A 26,350-nucleotide genomic window follows, 5' to 3' on the forward strand; every position below is an offset into this window, starting at 1 on the left:
ACAGCATTTGCATATTCTAATGAGCCCAATGTTCAGGGTTAGCCGCTTACACTAATGATGCGTTTAGCTCTTAATAAATCAGTTAAGGCAGCTCCCTGCTGGAGCCCAGGGAGCTGCACTCGTGTGTGTGTGTGTGTGTGTGTGTGTGTGTGTGTGTATGTGTGTGTGTGTGTGTGTGTGTGTGTGTGTGTGTGTGTGTGTGTGTGTGTGTGTGTGTGTGTGTGTGTGTGTGTTGATCTCACTGTGTGCATATTTTATTATAATGTAGTGTTGTGTATTTGTGTGTGTGCCATTATGCTGTAATTTTGTGAGAATGCATAAATGAGTGAATAAGTCTGTTTGTGAGCACTATAATGTACTTGTTTCTGTCTTAGTGCTTGTGCCAGCATGTGTGGGTTCTTGTCTTCATTTAAATGTGTGTGTGTGTGTGTGTGTGTTTGTATGTGTGTATGTATGTGTTTGTGTGCATGCCCTTTGTGTGCTTTTGCATATGTGGAAGAGGCAGTAAGTTCTGTTATGCTACTTTGAAGTGTCTTCTTTTGAAGTTGTGGTACAAGCGGCTCGCCTAAAAAATTATTTTGCATTTCTCCACCTTTCACCTCAACTTCAAAACTTGCTCTGCTAAGTAATTCCTTCTGTCTTGTATTGTTTTGCCCACTTCGAATTTCATCATATTTTTTGCTGGTTGTGCTTTCATTGCACCTATCTCTCAACGTAACAGTGATGCAAATAACAAGACGGGCGATTGAGAACATGTATGCGGAACTATGGCTTTTCATATCTTCTGATGTTGAACACTTAAAACTTCCAAAACATGTCAGACAATGAAAATGACTTTGGTAGAGATTCCTGCTGGCTGGTGTGATCGCCACCCCTGCTGACAGCGCTGTCAGGAGCACAGTAACTGACATTTTATCACCGAACTGGGATTTTCATTGATAGTGACGATTCATTTCCACTTCACAGCCATCAGATGCCAGCAGAGGCACTCAAATGTTACTCCCAGGTATAAATGTAAGACTTGACACGTACGCTGACACATCACGACCAATTTAATGGTTCAGAATAAACCATGCTGAGCGATGTCTACTGGAAACAGGGAAGGAAACACTGTGAGCATATCTTAGTCTAGGATAGTCATCCAAGAATAAAAACAGAAAACTGACCCTCAACGGGTTGTTTGTTTCCCAGCATGACGCTCAGGTTTGGTGCCAGTCTTGAGGCACTGGCAGGTCAGCCAGTTATCTGAACGACATTGGAATCAGTCCTTTTGTCAAAACAGCATTGTGCCATTTACTTGCAGAGAGGGGAATTAAAAAAAAAAAAAATCCTTTCACAATTTCATCATGCCACTGCCAATTTGGCGCAGTGGTGAGTAGAAGGTCGGTGGGCCATGGTTCTATCAGAAGGATTAGTCCACAAATGGGATTACAGGCTTGTATGAAAAAAGGAAGAAAAGGCGGTGGATGCTCAAGCAAGCAAGAGAGCAGAAATATTTAAATGCAGACAGACATATTCAAGTAAAGAGATCATTTTATCATCATTAGTGGGGAAGGGGAAAGGAGGGGAGGAGAGTCTTCAGAGGGATGGAAACTATATGGTGAGATGTGAATTCTGTAGTTTTAATGAAGATTAAAGATTGAAAGATTGGAGTGTGTGTATGTGTAGAAGTGGCATAAAGAACAGTGAAATTATGTTTCATTATATTTTATGTGTATGTGTCATCTTATCTCTGTGTTTTTTGGGGGGGTTTTGTCTACCTTTTTTTTCTTTCTGCCTCTACCTTGTTCGCTGTCTCTCCTAAGTGAGCCAGAATAATATCTGTGAAGATGCACTGGAGTGGAATATCATGGTCACCCATCCGGTGTGACTAGAACACTACAGTAAACCACACACAGGCCCTCTCGCACAGACACACACACACACACGTACAGTTAAGATGGTGTTCACACACACTGTGAAGTGGGATGGCTGAGACCCACATGGCTTGGAGTGCCAGTGGCGTCTTGCTGCCCTGCCACCATGGCCCCTCTGCATGTAGGTCAGTCTCGGCCGGGGGCAGCCTTACCCTCCCTCTCTTTCTCCCTCACTTCCCCCAAACCCTTTCTCACCAGCTTTTTCCTTCTTCACTTTCTTTTGTTTCTTTTTCTACAGCACTAGACTATTTAGACTATAAAGATTTGGATGGCAAATAACCGTATATCAGTTGATGTCTGTGTGTGTGTGTGTGTGTGTGTGTGTGTGTGTGTGCCTTATGAAATTCAAAATATCAGTGTCTTTTTTTTTGACTTGTTAATAAAGTACAAAAGGGAAAATCACAAGACAACCTCTTCACCTCAGTATTACATTAACATCACTTAACTTATTCCCTAGATGAAAACCTGATGTTCTTTCATTTTTGCAAGTTGTCGCTGTCCTTTGAAAACCATGTATCTCAAAATCATCAGCTTTTCGTGAGCCAATAGAAACAGCCCAGTTTTCAGCAGTGACAATGCATTTTCCAGATAAGGGTTTATTTTGCTTAAGAAGTGGGACAATTTTCTCAGCCCATGAAGCAACACTTAATCCTCCACTTTATCTAAGATATTCAAAATCTTGTGTTGTAAACAACTTTTAATTCTAAAAAAAAGTGCAGAGTAATGCTGAATAAACACACATTTTGCACACAGAAACCGGCTACATTCCAATACAAATTAGCTTAGATGTCACAGTACAGTATAATTACACATTTAAAAAAGAAATTAGAGGCAAAGGGGTTTAAAGCTGATTCTGATTGAGTATGAGTATTGTAAGCTGAACCAAATATTGGTGCAAGCCTCCTTGATAAGTTCTCTTTTTGCTGATTTAGTTATCCAGAACTTTTCAGACCCTGACAGGTGCAGTGACTCTGCACGTCATCTGATGTTCGTCATCTGGTCATGAGCCTCAGCAAGTGATGGAATCATGTGATTTGCTGTTATTGCACACATGCCAGCAACAACAGAGAAAAGGTCCTTTATAAATCTCATCACCTCAGTGGGGAGGCAGAGGTTGTCAAATTGGGAGGCAGAGCTGGTTTTAAACATCACTCGTGAGACGAGGGTGGCATTACGCAGTATAAGGGAATGACGCAATTCACTTAATCACAATCGACCCTCATAAGACTCAGTCAATACCTGCTGTGTACTTTCTTGGGTGAATTCATGTGTGAAACATGGCAGTAAATAATCAGCATGATTCCTTGCGTTTACAAACCATTTAAAGCTGCTACCTGCTGTTGTTGTACAGTAGAATTGTGTGGAAGTGATTGTTTAGCTGGCATGTCACTAGCAAAAAAGTCCATGCAGCAAAATAAACACAGATGATTACACTGATAATTGCCACAACTTTGTTTAAACTCAACCAGTAGAACAGGAATTTGAGGGGAAAATTTGGAGCATTTACTCTTAAAATACAACAATTACAGCAGTTTTAGTTACAGTTGTACCAGGAAACTATATGCATACTTTATGGAGGATTGGGATCAAAGGCTGCTTCGATTAGGGTGAGGCAATCAATGCTGCTGTGAAATTAGGTTAAGGTTGACATCTGGGTGATTGCTGGACATGTAATTGTTATGTCGTAGTGATCCTACAAGAACCTTTCTCCTAAATGGTTCTCAATTCTTCTCTCTTGGCATCACTAGTGTCAACCTCACTGTCTAACCAGCTGAGCTAATCACCCACTATGCATGTCCTCCTATCTGCTTGTCTAAAGGCCATTACTGCTGTTCAGAACTGCATAGAGAACTCGTGAAAACGGTGCTCGCTCCTTTTCAAATGACTTCCTACAAATTACTGTGGCACCAGGATGCCTTTCATCCTCCCATCGCTTTGCCCTCTGTGCTCTTGATGTGTTTTTTTCTCTCCCCTTTACTCTCCACATCTCACATCCTGATTTTTCTACAATCCCTCATTCACTCTTTAAATGTCTCCATCCCTCGTCACACATTTCTCAACATGCTAAATACTTGCGGTTGCTTCTCCTGCTTCCCCCAGTAGGTGAGATTGTAAATCAAATATTGCATTTTATATCACAGGACAGTGCCTCTTGGGTCGCTTCTTCGTCGATCTTAAAAACAGTAAGACAGCAGAGACAGGCTGACAGTGACACACAATAAATGCTAAAAAAATCAGAAGCAGTTGATGCCACACAGGATAATGTGTTTGTGTTTATGTGACATCTCTATCAGACGGCACTCGGTGTGTTTCTCTCTCTGTCTCTGTGCCCAGGCAAACAGTTGGCGGGGCTGCTACCCTGGGCATCAGCAAAACATGATACCATCCGCTGACGTTCATCACATTACCAATCACAAATCAGAAAATCTAAATTTGTTATTATTATTTAATATACAGCATATGAGATTGCTTACTGTTCTAATAGATATTTCCATTAGCCTCAGCATACATAAATGTAAATTATTTAATCCTTGGAGAAATCATAGCAGCATTTAATGTAACATTTTTATAATAAAACTTTTATGATCTCTCTTGAGGACAAAAAGAAATCTATTTTTCTTTCAGAGATTCCCATTTTCTCTCCCACGGGCTATTTTCTCTGGCTTTCCCTCTGTCATTTTTTATCACAGTGATATTCTCATCTTTTTCAAAATACTACACCGACATATATCGCCACAAAGCTCCACCCACAATACCTCTCTTTTGTGCCCATCTCGTCCTCATTCTTTCACCATGCTGGAATCTCCTCTGTTGTAATTGCCAGCATGAGTGATGGAGTGTTTCTGTCACTGTTTGCCTGATAGCTCTGTACACGCACATGCACTTTTGCACACAAGCAATCACTAACACACACACACACACACAAGCACAGTCACATTACGTATGTGTGCTCACAGAATGTGCAAACGTTCGCACCCACGGGGACATATGCTCTCACACACACACCTCTGTGTGAAGTAGCTGCAGGTGACAATGAGTGAGCTCTCTATTTCCTCCCTCACTTGTTGGTCTATCTCTCCCTGCTCTCTGCTCTCCAGCAGGCCAGAGGCCATCAAACAGTCAGAGCGAGATCCATATCCAGAAACAAACCCCGCTAGCTGTAATCATTGAGTCAAGGGGAAAAAAAAGACATACAGGATGCTCTTTGTGGCTTTCACTCTTTTTTTTATGTTGTTGCACTTTTATATTGTACGTTTAAAGATTTTTTTAATTGATTTTAGAAGTTTTTATTTTTGCATGTCATAGTGAGTTTACAAAAAATCTTGGGGCACTCAATCGATTTAACGCAAGAAATCTAGTTTACTCCAAATCAGCCTGTGAAAACAGTTGCAGCCTATGGTGTCTTCTGTGGCTTTGGATTGATCTGATGCTTGACAAAATAATGATGATCGATGAGGCCTGCATTACAAACTGAAGGTCTAGGATTCGAAAAAAGTGAGTTTTTAGGAGGCAGAGGAGGTCGGGATATCTCAGCCTCTGCTTCTTTTGAGCACTCTTTTTTTTTTTTTTTTTAAATCTGTCTCTTCTCCCGTGTGTCAACTTTAATGCAAAAACTTAAAATGCTGGAGTAACCCTTTAGTGGCAATAATTTTCCAAAGCGCATCATACTTCGATTTTTTTTAAATGTAATTTGCTTCCTTTCAGGCAGCCACTGATTTCTAATGAATTCAGTACAGTTTAAGAATAGTGTAAGAACTTGAAAAGACTTTGAACTTTCTTGAGATAGATAATTCATCACAACGAACACATTCATGGCTAGTTTCATTTGTGTAAAAGGTACATCATTGTTGCATGGTAACTGGAGACTTGAGAGTCAATTGCTGAACAGCATCCCATTCACAAGCTTTGTTATCAAAGAATCCAACCTGAAATAGAACAGAAGCAAACATGGACAAAATGATCATGTCAGTTTTGATTGGATTAGATTTTTCAGCAGCTAATTCTTAAGTTTTAGATTTAAGAGCCTCCCGCCTTCATATTCATGTACCAAGCTGGGAGATTTTTTTTTTAATCAAGTGTAGTTAATGGGCTGCAACAAGCTCATTGAAGAAGAGAAAATAACAGATTGGCTGACAATGTCCTGCTTCATTCTCTCTGTTTCTATCTTTGTGCATTATGTTTCTCTGTATAATTATTTATGTGTATAAAAAGTTGGAATTTACAACTAGTTAGCTTGTCCCAACTCTTAACCTCCATCTTTCCACCTTTCACCTTTCTTCTTCATGTTGTGTTCACTAACCCTCCCCTCTGCTCTCCAGTTATCTCTTCCTTTGATAATTTTATCTTCCCTTCACTTTTTCTTCTCATATCTCTTTGAGGAAATAGGTTTGACAACATTTCTCTTACTTCTGTTCATGCCATCACTGCTACCTTCCTTCCATCTATCCTGCTATCCCTTTGTTATTCCACTCATTTCAACTTCCATCTTTCCATCCATACTTCTTGCTACTGTTTTCTCTCCATCCCACCTTTCATTTCTTTCTCCCTCTTCCTTCCATCACTCCCTTCATCGCCTCATCTCGCTCTATCTCTCCATAGACAATCTGGCAGCACCGTGCCCGCTCCAGCCCTCCCAGAGTGATCCCGTTAGAGGGCTAATGCTGTGAAAAATGACAGTGAACGGGCACTTTTACTGCCATCACCACCGCTTTGGGGCCGCCTGCCGCCTACAGCCCTGTTGCCTGGCAACTCCCCAGACAGCTTCCCTCCAAAAGGCGCAAGCTCCTGTCTGCTCTGCTGCGATAGAGACCCGAGCCTAATAAGCATTATATCTCATTTTGTCTTATCATTTTGTTGTTAGCGACACAAGTTTGCTTGGAGCTGGGACTATGCAAAGAGCACTGATGCAGAATGTGTCTCTCATACTGAATGAACAAATGATTTGCAAGTAAAGTGTGATTTCTCAGAGCATTGTTGTTTGAATAAGAGATTGCTCAGCCAAAAACATACATATACGTAAATGAGGAAGATGCAGAACATGCAGTAAATCTGTGAGTAAAAAACAGCTGAGGAGCTCAGGCCTCATTGCAGTTTGCAAACTTATAACATATAATTAACATGTCATACTATGGTTTTGGTACATTCATGCACAGAGCCTATAATAAATCATTCTGCATGTTAACTGATACTAAACCATGTACCTTCTGTAGTTATAGGGTATAGCTATTGCACAATTAATGGATGTCAAAATTTCAGTATAAATAACTGGATTTTTTTGCTTGTCCGTTTAAAAATAAGCCTACAGTACATGATGATGCCTTCGGATCTTTGCACTGAGTAAAGGCAGCACTGATATACAGATTGGTGACAGATTAAAGGAAAAATATGACTAAATGAGTACAGAAATATAACAAAGGCAGTCACAAGGGGTCACTGAATCATTTGATGAATATTAAAATTATGTGAATTTTATGCTATGGCCTTCACAGTCACCGGCTCTTAACCCAATTAAACATCTATGGGAGATTTTGGAGCGATATGTTCAACAGCGCCCTCCACCACCATCATCAAAACACCAAATGCCACAGAGCATTGATGCTGTTCTTCTTGCCCTTCTCCGTTTTTAATGGTTTCTTTTCTGAAGATCTGAGTATTTTCTAAGAAGACTGGAAGGCAAAAAGAAGTGAAGACTGTCTCTTCATCTTGCATGCCACACCTCCCCTACTATAGTTCAAAGTGGACAGTACCACGCAGAATAATTATCTTCATTGTTTACATAAAATATAGACATTTATCACTTAAATTGACCAGAAATGATTCCTGCCACTAGCCACTACCCAGAGACTTGGCCAGACCAGAGCATCTCATGCATAACTGATGAATGGATTCTCTCATGCTCAGTCCAAACACACTGCTTAAGTTAAAAATAAAGTGGAATATTATAAAAGTGGAATATTATGTTCATGAAGAGGTTACCTGTAGGTGTTCATTGAAAAGGTCACACTTCAGTGTCAGGATCCCTCTCCTGTTCTGTGTCAACTAATTGTGGTTCCTGTCTGTGAGTCATCTTCTGCCCCACTTTCCTGCGTTTCCAAGTCCTTAATAGCTTTTAAGGCTTCTTTTCAGTTAAAAGCTCATATGTAGAATATAACATTCGTTCTGTTGCTTTGCATCTTTTCGCCATACAGGAATGCCTTCTTTTGGCATGTTTTCGGACAACGTGGGTCAGCAAAGCCTTTGGGACAAAGGTGGTGTTGCAAAGAGTGCAACACCATCAAGGGTATGGTGGCTTACAAGGAGCTGTCTTTGTGTCTAGGCAGGTTCCATTCATTTGGCAGTATGTGCTCAAGTTTTGAGCATTGCTTTTGATTGGTTCTCTTGTTTGAATTTGCACCGCCTCTTGCCAATCAAATCGATGCATATTGTTCTAAGCATAAGTAATCAAATGTAATGAGTTACATTACTTTGATAACAGGGTAACAAGTATTCTGTAACCTATTACATTTCAAAAGTAACCTCCCCAACACTGGACATGAGTGACGCAGTTGCCACGGGAACTCTCAGAAGGGCTTACAAGAGGGCCTTGACAAAGTGTGTGAACTCACTGCCACTGAAGCAATCCTCTCTCTTTAATGCATTTCAGTTTCGACACATCAGAGGTTTTGGAGATGTTCCGCAGATGGCAGAAAAGATCACTTTACACCACAGTTGTGTTTGTGTTTGGGGGGGTGGGAGTGTTCTGCCTGCTATATTGTCGCTGTGCCTTTTTTGCCAACTGCGTGTGATGTGCAACTGCATACGTAATCCTTTGCGAGATTGAATGTTGAACGCATTAGACAGCTGAATGAGAAACATTTTGTGAAAGCTGAGACACAGGAAATAGATGCTGTGGGAATTAAAGCTAGAAAACTGTACTAAAATACAACACTTCATGGATATGCAGAAGTTATACGGTAGGGACCAATTTCCCTACTCTATTGGGTGAATCAGTGTAGCTCTTTAAGCACCAATTTCCCATTTTAAGTGATCATCCTATAGAGGACCACTAATGTAAATCCATCAAGGTTATAGAGGCACGCATGAATAGCTACAATTTCCATTAATGTGAGCTGAATGGAGAATATGGAGGTAAAAATGACTGGGGGAAGAGGTATTTTGCATCACATTGAGGGATGTGTGTGTGCAAGTGTGTGTTTATCAATGGTAGAGAGCATTTACACGAGGCACATTAAACAAAGTACACACTTGGTGTATGTATGAGGATGACAACAAAGATAATATTTCAGTATTTTCCTTCTTCTCATCTTTCCTCATCTTGCTTTCTGCCTTAAAGGAATTTGCTTATGAACTGAATTTCAGCAAAACACTATATTGTAGATGCCTACACACACCCACACGCACGCACACACACACTATCTGCTCAGCCATTAGACATGTCTTACTGTAAATAAGCCTGAAGAGACACGCACACACACACCTAGAGAGCAGCATGGCATTATGCCCAGCCCTGCCCAGATGTCCCACACTTGATAAATTGGTAGGGCCTTAGATAAATCCATGCAGGCCAAACTAATGCTCTTCTTAAAACCTTTTTAAAGCTTTGCCTAACAAAGGGTGGGAAAGAGAAGAGGAAAGGTGACGTATTTTAGCGTATTAATATCCACCTCAGGTGCTAATTTGCCCCGTAAGTCACCTGTGTCACCAACTGAGGTGAGAGACAAGTGGAAATGAAACAAAAGCGAGAGAAATAGAGAAACGGGGGCCGGATGAGATGGAGATAGCGTGACGGAGACTGAGTTTGAAACAAGAAAGAAAGGAGGAGGTGTAAATCATATTAATGAATAAGCTTCATTAGTCGTGCCCATTAGCGTCCTAAGCACGGATTAATTTAACTTCAGCCGACTTTGGAGGAGCCCAGTGGCCATGATGGGACACAGTTTGATTACACGCCTGAATGTTTGATCACTGACACCCTTCATTCTGACTAGCAGCGGACAATCTGTCCAGCTTTTGTACCTGAATGTGAAGCAAAGAACACCTGCAAAGAGAATATTAATGTGGAAACAGTTCATAGACTTTCTGAGGATTTGGTTTTCTATCTTGGTTTTATTTTTCCTCGAGGAAAATGCCGCCTTATGTGTTCCCAAAACATTTAAAGTACTTTTTTTGGGTGTTGTACTCAACTATCTTCCTCTCTTTCTGCATTTGTTTGTGTTGTCAACAGGCGGACCCCCAAGGCCGAGACATAGCCATCCGTCCCTTCTTGGAGCACTGTGAGAACACCCACATGACCATTTGGCTGGGTATTGTCTATGCCTACAAGGGACTGCTAATGGTGAGAAAACACAAAATTTGATCATGTACTCACAATCTGGACACACACATAAATACACACTTATACTCTTCTAAATGTAAATGGTTGAAGCTTGATGCCTTTTTTTCTTAATATTGTTGCCATATAGGATAAATATTTCCAAACTGTGTGACAGAAATAGGTTAACAGTTTTGCAAGCCTTCTGTTCATACTGCCATTGAGAGGCCAGTGCTCGCGGATGTAGGCCACCTCTACCGATGATGATTCTAGCAAACGCTTGCGCTTTCCCCAAGCAACTCATGGAGCTTCAGACTGCTGTGAGGTACCTCTGTGAGTATAGGGAAAGTTGTTTTCTGCGCTTTACCGAAACATGGCTTAAGGAGACAACTCCACACTTCAGGTCACAGGGTTTAGGGAACCTATAAGACTGGACTGTCACAGGTAATGGGTGGGGGGGGGGTGTTTATGTCTATATTTATGAGAGATGGAACAGCAACTGCACACTCAGAGACTCTTATTGTTCGGAGGACATTGAGCTTTTATCCCTGTCATTTAGACCTTTCCACCTGCCCGGGGAGTTTCAGCAAGTGTTTATCACTGTTCTATATATTCACCCCCATGCTATCACCAAGACTGCAGCAAGTGTAATATATGACACAGTGGCTAAGTTAGAAAACATTGCACCTGATGCCCCTAAGCTTATACTCGAGGACTTCAATGGCTGTGCCCTAAAAAATGTGATGCTTAACTTTTACCAATACGTTAATTGCGGGGAGAGGACACTTGACTTGTGCTTGAGTAATATTAAGGATGCTTACAGGGGCTATCCGAAACCACCCGTTGGGGGCTCGGATCACCAGATGGTCCACCTGGTTCCTCACTACAAACAGGCTCAAAACCAGCGAGCCTGAGCTAAGAACTCTTAAGAAGTGGAGTGTTTTTCCAAATGATAAACCTTGGGTAAATAGGGAACTCAAAGTAGCACTGAAAAAGGAAAAGTGGGCTTTTCAACAGGGGGATGTGTCCTCAACAAAAGCTATACAAAAGGAAATAAGGCAAATAACCAAAGATTGCAAGTATAAAAACAAGTTGAAGATTGAGGGGAAGATCAGGGGTAATGATTTAAGTGGAAGGTACACAATGGTAGGAAAAGAGGAGAAGAAAAGTGTTAGGAACAATGGGGATGATCTGACCTTTGCTCATGACTTAAATACATTCTATGCTAGGTTTGATATATCAGATTTCCCCACTGAGTGTAAAGTAATTAGGCAACAACTTGACTGTAGCCAGCACTAGGTCATAACAGCTAAGGAGGTTTGTAGAACATTTAAAAAGATCAATCCAAGAAAGACAGCTTGTCCTGACAGGATCAGAGATAGGGTTCTGAAGGAGTGTGTGGAACAACTTAGCCCTGTGTTTGGACAGCTTTTTGACATGTTACTTGATACACATCATATCCCCAGGGCATGGAAAACTTCACTCATACTGCCGGTACCAAAAATGTCAAAACCGTCTCTTTTGTTTTAAATGATTATTGACCAATTGCTTTAACATCAATTGTAACGAAGAGCCCCGAGAGGATTGTTTTAAACCATGTCCTTAGGGAAGTGCAACATGAACTTAACCCCTTACAATTTGCATATAGGAATGGGAGTTCGAAGGATGCTCTTTTTGTATATGCTGTATAATATTTATTGTCATCTTGATTAGCCCATACGATATGCTTGCGTTCTTTTTGTAGATTTTTTGTCTGCATTTAATACTATAAGACCCCACATTATGATGGAGAGATTGCTGCAGTTAGGAGTAAATAGTAACATCATCAGATGGGTAGAGTCCTTTCTGACTGACGGATTACAGTGTGTCAGAGTAAATGGGGCAGTGTTCTCCACAGTTTCTTCAACAAGGGAGCTCCAGTTTTATTTACCCTCTACATACAAATGAATGTAGAGGCATCTGATCATGTTACTATTAAATTTGCTGATGACACGGCGATGGGTTTTATTCAAGATGATGATGAAACCAGCTACTGGGTGTGGGTAGATCAGTTTGTTGGTTGGTGCAGGTTCAGTTTTTTTTTCATTTGAACATCAAGAAAACTAAAGAAATCATCTTGGATTTTAGGAATGGTAACAACACCCACCAACAAATGACTATCAATGATAATATTTCAATATTTAAATTCAAAATGTCACTACAGGGTTCAAGCCATTAGGCTGTACGTGGACATGTGGTGTACGAACCAAACTGCCATACTGTATTTCTAAAAATTTTCCATTTCCCCATCACATGATGTGTTTGACAACCTCCGTAAAGTAGGAGCAACTATAAATTATGCAAACCTCACCACATTCATGGTGAGGCAAAGGAGAAGGAGTGAGACAGAGCAGTAAATCATCCTGAGCAGATTGAGAGGATGTTGAGTAAGAAATACTACAGAAAAATGTCAAAGACAGAGAGATGGAAGGAGTGAGAAAATGGTAACAAGAAAAATGTCTTTGATGTAAAATCATGAGACAGGAACAAAGAAAGGGGGGGGGGGTAGGAAAAAGTTTGTATGGAGTGATTGACAGGAGCCCTCATCTGTGTGTGTGGCACAGAGAGAGAGAGAGAGCAAAGCAAAAAGCATTAAGGCTTGAGTCATCCCTGCCTTCACACACACACACACACACACACACACAAGCTCTCATATGAATACGCACATGCGCATTTCACCGTAACCTCACATTCGTGCACACACGCATACACACCTGAAGTGCACTAATCCTTGATGACTGCTCTTTTAATTCTGCTGCTTGTCATTCCACGAACTCTCATTTAGACTTAGAATAAGCAGGCAGGACACCTTACACAGCACACAGTGAATTATTCAGCAGGCCGTGCAGGCTGCTGCTTCTACACCTCTAATGTCCCAAACAAACAATTCACTCTCACTAAATGCACATTTTACAAGCATGAAACCTACGGCTGCTCTAAATGAGGCTCTTTTATGGGCAGAAATATGTGTCACTAGAAACTGAATTTGAATTATTTATATTTGAATTTGAATCGCCTCAACTTGAATAATTGCATTGAAAAACTGAATCTGAATAGCATAATTTGAAATTAGTTTGGAACTGAATTCCATTAAATTTGAAACTGAATGTAATATCATGAAATTTAATTCGGTTGCTCTGAAACTGTATTTGACCCAAATTGAAGATTCAACTATCTATATGCTTCCACATTCAGTTCTCACAATTCAAATTCAGTTCATTGAGACACACAACCAGTCGTTGAGGAAGAGCAGATTCACAGAACTCTTCTGTTTAGACTAGCAGCAGCAAAATGGGAGAAAAGGGCATTGTTTCAAATAGTGAGGATAGATGATACTGTTGACTAACTGTGTGCAATCAAATGAGTTGAAACCAAAGTCAAATACTACCTTCAGTTGTTCAGAGATGTCTATTTAACTTCTTATTCAACATTTTTTGTTTCTCTTTTTCCCTGACAGTTGTTTGGCTGCTTCCTGGCATGGGAGACCAGGAATGTGAGCATCCCTGCTCTCAATGATAGCAAATACATCGGGATGAGTGTGTATAACGTCGGCATCATGTGCATCATCGGTGCTGCAGTGTCTTTTCTGACCAGGGACCAGCCCAATGTCCAGTTCTGCATTGTGGCGCTGGTCATCATCTTTTGCAGCACCATCACGCTTTGTCTGGTCTTCGTTCCCAAGGTCAGTCTCTGTGTGAAAGAGGAGTGTGTGTGAGCAGAAGTGGATAACTCTGCATTGCCAAAAACTAGAGTCTTTAATTATCACCACATTCACACACCACGCTTCACTAAGTCCTGGAAGCTAAAAATGCAGCGTAAACAGTTATGTGTGGCTTTCTTAGACTATTTGTAATTTTATCCCTGAGTGCAGCTGTGACTAATACCCATAAATACCCAATCTTCCAGTTAATCACCATGAGAACCAACCCAGACGCAGCCACCCAAAACCGAAGATTAAAATTCACCCAGAACCAAAAGAAGGAAGACTCCAAGACCTCCACCTCCGTCACCAGCGTCAACCAGACTAACACTTCGCGACTGGACGGGCTTCAAACTGACAACCACCGGCTCCGCATGAGGATAACAGAGGTCTGAGCCAAGGATGTTCTTTTTAACAATCAGCATTTTACAAGACAGGACAGCGCTGCTTGGGCAGTAGTGTTTTTAATGAAAGTTAAGGAAGAGAATAGTGTGATGTGGGCTGGCAGAAACCCAGGGTAGAGTCTGGATTAGGTGTCTTTGGTAGTTTCTATGACAAGACGTGGGGGATCCATTCCAACTCCTGAGAGTAGAGATCAGAGGAGTTGCAGAGGGAATGCAAAGCAACTACTTTTGAACAAAGAATGTTAGTTAACAAAAATGTATTGATAATTAAAGCTGCAAGCAGCATTGGTCGGGAACTTGCACTCTGGCCCGTCGGGATCATATCATTTTGGGAGGGATATTTCTTATAAATATAGTGTGCTTTTATTTTGAAAGTTTAATCGAAATGTGTACTGTCAGGTGTGTAGAGACAATAAGTAACTGCAGCTGGACACAGAAAAATACTCATATATTTGAATGGAGAGTGTGAGCGAACCCACACCTTTTTGAACATTTACTGCTTCCACATAGTTTTAGATACAGACTTCATTTGAACGAGACTTTGACCTATAAATCTTGAATTTACATGTGTTTTTTATCTTTTATTGTTTTTGAGATATTAGAGTGTGAGTTTTAAAGTCTTTTCTTGCTCCTCCTGTGATTTTATAATGAGTGTGTATTGCGGAATGTTTCACAGCACTGAGGGAGTGACATCACCAGGAGCAGTTGGAGAGGAGGATTTTAGAGTATGCTTTTTGTGAAATATCCTCATAAATCCCATGACCTTGGCCAAATCTTACATTAAAAATCATATTTTAGTAGGAAATTTTGTTGCGATTCCATTGATACAGGTTTGAAAGTGGTCAGACTCATAGTTTAGACGTCAGAAGCCTCTGTTTGACACAAAGTTCATACCTCCCCATTGTTTTACATTGTAAGGGTGATGTGGCACTGCAACTTTCAGGGCTTATAAAATCCAAACCGTTCAAGTTATTACAAAGTTTTAAAAAAAAAAATTTTTCAGCACAGTGTAATAAGTCATGTATTAAAGTTTGAAGCCGATACCATTAACACCCTCGGAGGAGATAGCGTTTGTTCGGGGTCCAAAATCGAGCAAAGTCTTACTTTGAAAGTCTGATTGTGGACTTCCTGTTGGATTTAGGTCAGGGGTGTCAGTGTATGATTTGTAGGTCTTGGTGAGATGAATAATTGAGTTTTTGTTTGATCTCTCTACGACATTCCACACGGGCTGTAGCAGCCATTTTACTTACATAGGTGGCGCTAGAGAGCACATTTTGGCACTTTAGGAGTTGATTTTTACATTTTATCTAATTTTTCACCAGATCTGATGTGTGTGCCAAATTTGGTGAGTTTTTGAGCATGTTTAGGATGAAAGAAACAAACACACGAAAAACACTAGGGTCCTTAGGCAAGGACTACTGTTTTACAGTAGTCCTCTGCCTTTTAGGCTCGGTCCCTAATTAAAGGTAACTGAGCACAGGTTCAACAACAAGAGACGGAAGAGTAAATGATTCAACTCAGTTGAACTTAACACATTAAAAACACTTCCTGTCCTGTAGCCAGTTCTTTTACAAATATCATCCATTTCATAAATTGTGTTTTTACTAAGGGGGTCTATGAGTCAAGCTGTATGTTTCTCTCTGATTCATTTCTTTAAAATGTTCAGTAATACTGACATTGAGTGACATTTGGAAAAATCCATGAGCAATCACGTTGACTTTCTTTCAGATCTCTCAGAGATGAATTACTGCTGTTGTCCTTGCTTTTGTTCATGGCTGCAGCAAATGAAGAGCTACTGTAGTCAGACACTCTTGGAGGACAATTAAAGTTATTATGTCTTTGGCAGACAGCAGTCTTTCAACATTTAACAGTGTGTTTTGTTATGTAAAGAAGCAGTTGCAGGATTTTGTTCTACATAGATCAGACATATTTGGCTGGTAACCTTGTAATCCACTTATGATCAGTTGTTAGTGAGTGATTTATGCAAACCTGATGCCATAAAAGACAGTTACGTACTGACTTTTTCCACATATAAACAATATAGTTGTTAATATAATAATTCTCTTTTCTTGAAATAAATAAATAAATAATCCTTTCTCTGTTTCTTTTTGTAAAAGCTGGACAAGGAGCTGGAGGAAGTGACCATGCAACTGCAGGACACCCCGGAGAAAACTCCCTACATCAAACAGAACCATTACCCAGACGCCAACAACATCCTCAGCATACGTAACTTCACAGATGGCAAAGGTAAGATGTTGGCTGGTATGGTCATGTATCACAGTCCTGTTAGGGTATCTGAGTGAGTCTGTTACCTGAAATTTTTTGGAAATACAGCCTCACTCAGAGTGATCAGGAGAAACAATGCTGATGTAAGGTGGGTGTCAAGTAACGCACTACTCCAATGAAGTGCAGATGATTTCCATTGCAATCAACCAATGGAAAATCCAAGATGGCAAATAATTTTTACTGGAAACAAGATAGCAGTAGTTTATTAAGATGTATTTATCTAATTAATCTGACTTAATTGTATGAAAACACCTGTGTGGAACAAATGATTTAATGCACCACAGATACAACAGTTCTGTATGATATAATTCAGTCCAGTCTCACAATACATGAAGCTTCAGTGTGATGCAATACTCATGTATATGCAGTAATATGTAATGTTTACCTCTGTAATGTGGTTCACTTTTGCACATATTGGTGCACATTTTACTTATATAAATAGAATTATGTACAGTACCGGTCAAAAGCTTTCTCATTCAAGAGTATGGGAAGATATGTCCAAACTTCTGACTGGTGCTTTACATTAAAGTGGTTTACATTTACACGTATGCTATATTTGCATATTCAGTGGCTTCAGTGAAGGATTCTAATGCAGCAACTTGAAGGAATATTTTTATGGGTTTTTTTCCATTTCTGGAGCTCCAGTCAGCTGGAGGTGACGACCAAACCCAGGAGCGCTCTGTCTGACAGCATGTCTGTGACGTCTCTTAGAATGAGTCATGAGATTAACGACAGTACCTGAATACTCCACTGCTGCCTGGCAACTTTTACACATACTGGAGCCACACTTTTATCAAGTCTCCCACCTTTCTTATACAGCCAAAAATGGGTCCACACTCGATTTTGCAGTTAATTATTTGGTGTTTGGGGTGTCGTTTAATGTCTGTTGAACTATCTACTTGAGAAAACGGTGGCAAGAAGAGCTCAGAACGGGGAGGGAGCACCAGGGGAGACACACATATGGAAACACAAGGAATAAGCTTAATTATCATCATCGTGTCATATCTGTCTTTTCCAGTAGAGAGACGCTGTGTCAATTTACCCTCCCGACTTCTGCTTCATACAGGCTGTTTATTTGATGCAGCTGTATCTTTGACATTATGAAGCCCGATGCCTCAAATCGAATCACTGAATTGTTACAACCCAGCAGCGTCGCTTTGCATTAGGCACCATTTTAACAAATGCAGGGTGATGTTGATGTACAGCAGCCAGACTCAACTCATCTGATGCACACGCCAGCACGGAGCCACTCTCAGGGATGTCTAATGGATCCGTCTGAGTTTGGGAAGGTAAAAGAGTGAAACAGCTGCACTCGTTCTGCGGATTGGGAGCACAGCGTGCTGGAATTGTTTGAGAAGTTCCTCATCTGTGAAAGTTCATAGTTACACAATGAACTGATGGAAGTTAATGAGCACATTCACAGAGCAACGTCTCTGCTGCTTCTTCTTTGTGCTTTAGTTTGTACTCCACTTCCTTCTGTTCCTCCTTCTTCTATGCCTTTTATCTTTTTGTATCTGCACACATATAGAAACACACACTGCTTAAAACACAGACATAAACACCGTCTTGTTTTAGTCCAAATGGTGTCTGGCTTTAAATTGATATGAGGTGGGGGGTTGATTTAATGTAGATTTGAAATCAAAACATGTCTGTGTTGTTGCACAGTTGGTTGATGAAGCAGTTCAATGTTGTGTTTAGGGAACACAGAGCGAGATGTCAGTGCCAAGATGTTTTAAATTAGTAATTAATTAGTAAATGAGCTACCATCTGTGAGATTTTTGACCTTCTTATATTTATCCTTTAAGGAATCTTAACCAGCATACTGCACCAAATACTTTTCAGTGATTTGAAAGGTTTTACATGATAACTGTTATAGCTCTGTGCTCTGTGCACTGTATTAATTTACAATGTATCATGGCTCACGTGTGCCCTTTAAAACCTAAACCCTTAGACTATATTTTCAGTAATCTTGAAATGATTTTAAAAATGTATAAAAAATAATGACGTCAGCTGACAATACTTACAGTAATTAGCATATCTCTCTGTAGTACTGGCGGCAGCTGGCAGCTGGTCAGCAAATCAGGCTGTTTAGTGAAGCAAAATTCAAATTGTGTGGGCTCATAGAAATACATTTATTTTAGACTGAATCTTTGCATTGACTCTCTTAGTTGTCAGGGGGATAACAGAGACAGCCAAATACCTTTCTGTATAAATATTCATTTACAGAGAGATTTTTAATAGAAACATAAAAATAATGTGACTCACAATCTATATCTGTCTTCTCCGTTAGTTCTAGATTACTAAATACAGTCACATTTTCAAATCTGTGCTGGGTAAAGGAACAAATACCTGCATCTTCCCCTGACCAACAGTGGGAGATAGCAGCAACAAAGACCACAGCACATGAGGAACTGGTCATTTTAAGTAGGGAGGAAAAGGAGAAAAATACAGAAAGCTAAAAGCTAAAAGCGAAAATATTGGCAAAGCAGAGCACTTCCAAAAATTGAAAAAGGTTCAGCTTCTCTGTAAGGCTTAGAGACACATAAGCTGTTTTTTTTTGTTTGGTTTTTTTTTGTGTTTTTTTTCCGTAATATCTCTCACAACAGGAAAAAACAAGGAATAAGTGCTGGTAGAAAAATAATCCTTTTAATGAATGAATATTGTTAAATAATCCAGTATCTGTAGCATAAGGATCAGAAACATCAAAGCAACAGAAAGTGGCAGTCTTATGTGAAGTCTTACTCATTATATAGGTACCTACTCCTGATCATATCAAGTCTTTTTTACTGTCCTCAAGTAATATTTTGAACCGACAGAAGTAACATTCAGTAGAAACTAGCTGGCTCTCTGTAAGTAATCTAGTCCTCTAGTGAGGAAGCATAACACAATAATTTTGGGATTCCCAAAATATTTTATTTTCAAAGTGAAATTTATGAAATGATGCTTTTTTCATTTGTATGCATAAACAAGAGGTTTTGTCTAATAGAGGGCCTTTCAATTAATTCAATTAATTACTCAGTACTGTAGAATAAAAGAGAGAAACACAGAGAGGGCTAGAGAAAAAGAGAAACAGAGAGAGAGAGTACAAACGGAATTGAAATGGAATTGAACCTGAATGAGTACTGAGCTACTCCTCTGTTGCTGTAGAGTTCGCATTTGGCTGAACAGAACAAGCATGAAAGGTCACTGAGGTCCTTGATCATGTGTCACTTACATACTACATACAGTCTATGCAAGTGAGCTGTTACAAAACAGTTGGAGAGAAACATATTCAGTCTCCAGGTTGTTGAAATGTCCTCGATAATGATCTTTCGAGGAGAGTTTTAAGAAAGAGAGTTCAGACAAAGAGAGACAGCACATTACTGCAGGTGCTGCTCACAAATGTGAATCTGACACACATTATGGAAATAAAATCACAGGTCATTAAGCCCCCTTTAAAGATCACCAGCATATAAACTTTTTCCCAGCCTCAATCTGCTAATGCTTGACAGTCATCATCATCATCGCCAGCTCCTAACTGTAGTCATCAGTATTCATAAGAGAGCTGGTCTAAATGTATTGGGGGCCGTGAATGAGTGGCTGTTATAAGAGTGGAACGCCATGTCAACAGCGATTACGCTTACTCTCAAAGGGTGAGAAGCAACACTCCACCTCTCTCTCTCTCTTTCTCTCTCTCTCTCTCGCTCTCTCTCTCTGTCTCTTGCTGTATTCATGAATATGTACCAGCACATGGCGACGCTGGAGAACATCAGCGGATGACAGTTAAGGTGTGGTTTTTCTGACAGATTGGCAGATTTTAGGCTGAGAAGATAGAAGTCATTATGGTACTGATCGACAGCGCTGTGAGCGTTTTATATAATGTTTATTTTGGACTATTTGAGCAGACCTACTGTTGAATCAGCCAGGTGTCATCGACCCAAGTCAGTGCCAAACTGCAGCTGCTTGAGACTCACAACTAGTTGTAATTTAAATAAATTGTCATGTTTTTTTTTTTAACTGTTTTTCAGTCTGCGCTCTCAATACAGAAACTGTAATGGACAGATATTAAGATTTAGCAGGGCAATTTATTTGACTGAGCACACTGAGCATTTAACTTCAAAAATTTAATAAAATTCTACCTGGAGGCTATAGTGACATTTGAAAAAAACTGAACACTCGTGTGTTGCACGAACACATATTTTGCGTCTGAATCCATAATGAAGTGTATAAATATCTGTGTCTGTGCTTTTAACACAGCTATGAGAGCTACAAGGTTAGGCTTTTTTCTAAATGAAAAGAGGACTAGAATGCTCTAAAATAGTTCAGCGAGCTCTGATGTCCAGTAGGGGCATGGAGAGCTGTGATCAGTGGATAAGGTCAGGAAGTGCTGGGAAATCTGGGACAACTGGAGAGAAAATCTGTAGTGGAAAAAAAAGGGATCATTCCATTACTCTACAGGTACAGCTCTGGAAAATTGATAAGGTTGTTTACTGCGATTCTTTTTGTGTTTCACCATCATCTGCAACATCAGGAGAAGGCAAAAATCATGTAAGCATGCAAGGAAGCCTTTTTTTTCTCCCCTCCACATCTCTCTCTGGATAGAGGTTCTTTATTTTTTTTGTCTTTCTTTTCTTTGCCTCCGTTTCCAATTTTTGAATTTCTCCCACACAGGTGTGAGTTTTTTAAAAGTTGTGCTTAAAATATTTCCCTGCATATGCAGATCTGATTAAATTATCTGTTTCTTTTAGGGGAAGTAGTAACTAACTAGCTTACAGTCAGCTGACAGACATGCTGGAAGGTTTTTTTTATTTTTTTTTATTTTGCCACCATAAGTCAATTTCTCTTAGGTATGTTCCATTAAGAGTGAAAACTGCTGTTGAACTATGTTGTGACCCAGAAAAGCGATCTCTAAGTTCAGAGCTTCTAGTAAACACTGGTGCAGATCAGGAATGCACTAAAAATTACTGGTTGCACCAATACGAACCTTCTCAAAGAAGAAATTGCATCTGTTTGGTAGGTGCATATTGACATTCCACACACCCAGGATAAACTGATTTTTATTACTTTTTCAATGGAGTCAGGATAGCATATAAAAGCAAAAAGTATCTTGCATGTTCATGACTACTCTCCCTCCCAACAACAGAAGCAACAAACCTTGGTGCAGATTCAGGCATTTGGTCCTGGGTGTCTGAAAATGCCCCTGGAGTCGTGTCTCATGTGCCAGGCATGTGAGGGATACCACAATGGGACTTCTAACAACTGAGCCATTACGTATGACAGCCCACTTGACACCCTATCATATTTTTTATGATGTCTACACGTGTTTCCATGCAGATGGAGAGAAGTCAATACTGAAGAACCACTTGGAGCAGAAGCCTCAGGCGCAGTGGGGCTCCATGGATCCTTCCAGAATAAACAGAGGTCCCCTGGAGGATATCAACTCACCCGAACAGTGAGATCTCCCTTTTCTTCAGCACCTCTACCCCTGTGTCCCTCCCCCTTCCCTTTTGTCTTGTCAGCTTTCTCATCAGACTATACGTCACACGTATCGCAACCACCAGCAGCTCTCAGGCGGTTGCTCTGGCAACAGAGCCCTGCAAAAGCATGAACCGGCCCTGTACTTTTCTCACCCACGCACATCAACATACATATTACCACATAGAGTGCATGTGTATTCTCCCACCATGCTGGACTTAATGTAGCATGTATGTTCACAGTCAAGCGTGCGCATACACGTGAGCATGTATTCACATGTATACATGTAGCTGATTGATTTGTTGTCCCAACTTGTAAAAGAAGATGGTCTGGGACACTCAAAACACTCATGCGACAAATGCAGATCTACATCCACTTATTATTTATAAGGAAGCAAAGCTGAGGGATGTCGACTTCATCATAGGAGGGGGGCACTTCATGCATCATTGAGAGCTCTCCCTCCCACACTCATTTAACTAGAACCAGGAGAAGGATGAACAACGTAGAGGGACAGATGGATGGAGAGGGGAGAGACAGCAGACAACGGGGGTAAAATATTGAGGAGAGGGCAGTCATAGAGAGAAGATGGATTAAGAGAGAAGGATGTTTAGATAGGAAAGAGAGACAGAGATAAGGAGAAGGAGAGAAAGAAAGAGGTAGAGTCTCAGAGAGGCTTATGTAACCAGTGATTTACAGCTCGCATTGGAAGCAGCTCTGAAAATAGACAGGGAGGAGAACAGAAGTAAAGGAACACTCGGAGCTATTCCCATGCCGCATGAATGTTTGATCACATGGAGGGAAGGGAGATGAAGAGGCAGCAAGAGAGAAAGAGAAAGAAGAGGCAAATCTAAAGAAGTTAGAAAAGAGGTATGAAGAGAGTAAAGGTAGAGGAGGACGAACGGTAACACTTTTTGGCATGACAAATGCAAAATCACATACCCGGTGCATCTAACTGTTAAGTGTAGTGTCTTATATGATACACCAAAAACCTCCCCCCAAGAAAATCCTCCATGAGCAAGCAAGACTGTTTCCATCACAAATGGAACAGGTCAGGATAACTGACTAGGCCTGAGGACCATTAATATTTCAAAGTTCACCTAATTAAGAACATTTTTCTAGGTCTATCGTTGAATGGGCTTGAATTTCATTCCCCCCTTTTAATTTTTTACATAACTGGCATTTGGTTATGTAATTTCCTCGCAAACGGCTGGCATCAGGCACTGGCACTGGCACTGGCGGGGTAGGGTGCGAACTGTCACACCAGGCGGAAGCATGAAATGTTCTTTTTGTCAGATGATCCCAGATGCTGGGAGGCACGGTGGATTAGGAGTTTAGCAAGGAGGGAGAGGAGCGGGATGGGAGAAGGAGGGAGATGAAGAATACAGGGAAAACAATTACAAGAATTGCTGAGGGTGTGGATGAACTTTACTTTGTCTGTCTGTTCTCATCTTGTTCTTTCTTTGTTTCTGTCCAGGTTTGTCACTGTGTTGTGGTGTTATGAATTGACTGACAAAAATTGTGAAAAACTTAATAGTTAACTGGCATTTAAATCCCACCAAAACATTGTCCTTTAGATCTTTCCAACTCTGTCCTTTCCAATAATTAAAATATAAATAAATAGAGAGTAAAGTATTGATAATTAACCTGTAGGCTGTATTTTAATCTAACTGGGCCTGTGCAGAGGCTGACTACTTTACATACTGCTGAGTATTTTGATTTATAACAAGGCATTGTATTTTACCTTTTTATCTCATGTAGTGTATGTAAAATCCAGCCCAGTCATCCTTGAGTTTAACTTCATATTGGAGGATTTTGCAGCAATTTACATACAATGTCAATATTTAGTGCAGAAAGTAGTGCTCTTTATGTAGCAAAGCTGAAAGTAAATGCACCTTTAACTTTTATGCCAGAGACAGAGTAGTAATTAATGGTGGCTTTTTTTTTACCATAACTGTGGGCTTTCCCTAACCATAGCTATACAAACAGTAGAAAAAAAGTTAAATGTAAGACTAGTGAGATTCTTCTAACTGAACCGGGTTTTTTTAATGAAATGACTACAGCTTATTAACTGGGATAACCACATCCCAAAAACACAAACAAAATCTCATGCACCCATGTTTACCATTTTATGAATAATAATGAATACAATGCTAAATTGAGATTTTTTTTGTGTTTTATGAGTGCCTCTATCCCAGATCAAAAAATGAAAATGGACAGTTAGTGAAATTGTTATCTGCAAACTAACCAGTATCTACAGTTTTCAGATAAATGTAGAGCAAAAGTAGAAAATCAAAATATACATGTGCATTTGTACCTCAAAGTTGTACTGGACTGCAGTACTTGAGTAAATTAACTTACTCACCTTCTACCTCTTACAGTGTCATTTTTCTTTTCTATTTGCAGCATACAACGTCGACTGTCCTTGCAGCTGCCCATCCTGCACCATGCCTACTTACCTTCCATAGGAGGGGTTGATGCCAGCTGCACCAGCCCCAACGGCAGCCCTGGTTCCAGCCCACGGCACAGACACATGCCCCCCTCCTACCGGGTAATGGTCTCTGGCCTGTGAGCTTCGTTCACTCCCCCACCTGGCTCTTTGCAGAGGAGACATATATGGTTCTTTTTTTCTACAACAAATAGACTGATATCATCAGCGTATGTGCGTATTTTGTCTCAGAACAAGGAGGACAGGGGGAGAAGAGAGTGAGGCGGGTCCGAGTTTCACTCTTCGTACCTCTTCACACCAGCCTCTCTTGAGAACTGAAACCCTCAGTCAGGAAGGGGTGAGAGGAGACAGAGTGGGCACTGGATGACCCTTACAAACTCCCATGATTCACAGCAGTGTCCCCTTGTTCATCTGCTCCCCTTTGCCTAGGCATATACACATATGCATAGTCAACCAAACACAAGCATACACAAAGACACACACAAACACACACATGCACAAACACACTGACACCCCAATAGCAGAGCAGCAGTGGACCAGCCCTGACCTGACCTGTAGCCTTATCTGCTTCAGAGGGGATTGTCTGTTTTTGTTCCTTATCTGTTGTGTGTACGTGCTCGCGGCTATGTGTGAGCTTGTCATCTAACTTGAGTATTTCACTGCTTCAGTGACTGGGTGCCGGTGTGGAATTTACAGAACTCATCAAAGGAATCATCCAATTTACTCCCCCGTACCCTTCCCAACCTTGTGGAGACATGTAAATATCATAATTTCTGACTTTGATGTACTGTAAGCTTTGTATATGCTGTGGATGGACAATTAAAGGGTTCTGAGTGTGGAGCTTGTAACAGAGGCAGGTAGTCATGAAAATTTCAAATGAAAGCTTAAAAAAACAGCATCCAACAAAGAATTAGACATCTGTATGAAAGTGATATTAATTGGTTCATGTAACTTTACTGCTCAGTTGCAGTGTGTTGATAAATTTGCTTATGGGCAGCAAAGTAAGATACATCAAAGCCTTTGAGTCACAAAACATGAAAAGGTACCAGGGGCCCATTCCTCTGACTTACAATACATGGCTCTTTTTTCCACTTTGCTCAATTTGCACCACTGGTTTTCATCAAAGACTTCACATCAGACTTTGCATAGGCCTTTCATATTTTACAACTTGCTTAATATGTCTTCGGAAAGCATGTTATAAAGAATATCGATGCTATGCCTTTAAACAGGTCTCCAAGGCTGCATATGTTAGACAATAGAGCTAAAAGACTCCACAAGAGTGTTCCACAGTTGTTTTATGTGTGTTATATGCCAAGAAATGCACACATAAAGATATACACTGAAAATGCAAGAGAGCACCTTATGAGCTCTGGTGCTTTTCAGACAAGGCATTAGGAACGGGCCTGGTCATATTGATCCCCACAGAGTGGTGTCAATTGACTGTTAAGATGTCCATCTGATCTAGCCCTCACAGCTAAACAGCGCAGTTTAGGGCAATGGGGTTCACGTCAAAGGCTAAAGGGTACAAGACTCCAAAATGAAAGAAATACAACTCAAGAAGTGATGGTGGAAAGGATGTAGGTCTACCAGTTCCACAACTAGCTTGGATTAAATGGTAGACCTGAATTTCCACAAACTGTAGTGAAAACAACGAACACATGGGAGCCTCGAGTAATAAGCTTTCAGTTCCAAGACGGTGATGACACCACTGCTGGTCACAGTGATAGAGCATAAAGCACAGACACAGGGCTTCTTTCACAGATAATATTGAGTGTCATGAAAAATCACTTCACA

The 26,350-nt window shown here is 40.5% G+C and overlaps 1 protein-coding gene across 2 annotated transcripts in view; it reads left to right on the plus strand.

Moving 5' to 3' along the window:
• Positions 1–25,408, plus strand: part of gabbr2 (gamma-aminobutyric acid (GABA) B receptor, 2) — a 190,741-nt gene extending 165,333 nt beyond the window's left edge. For both annotated transcript variants that reach the window (XM_042435126.1, XM_042435125.1), the window contains exons 14-19: positions 10,141–10,251; positions 13,724–13,948; positions 14,173–14,355; positions 16,488–16,617; positions 21,970–22,087; positions 24,514–25,408. In XM_042435126.1, the coding sequence (XP_042291060.1) occupies positions 10,141–10,251; positions 13,724–13,948; positions 14,173–14,355; positions 16,488–16,617; positions 21,970–22,087; positions 24,514–24,679 (933 nt within the window). In that variant the 3' untranslated portion in view covers positions 24,680–25,408. The remainder of the gene's footprint in view (positions 1–10,140; positions 10,252–13,723; positions 13,949–14,172; positions 14,356–16,487; positions 16,618–21,969; positions 22,088–24,513) is intronic.
• The last annotated feature ends 942 nt before the right edge of the window (positions 25,409–26,350 follow it).

The sequence above is a fragment of the Thunnus maccoyii genome, chromosome 15 (genome assembly GCF_910596095.1).
Source record: "Thunnus maccoyii chromosome 15, fThuMac1.1, whole genome shotgun sequence".
NCBI lineage: Eukaryota > Metazoa > Chordata > Actinopteri > Scombriformes > Scombridae > Thunnus > Thunnus maccoyii.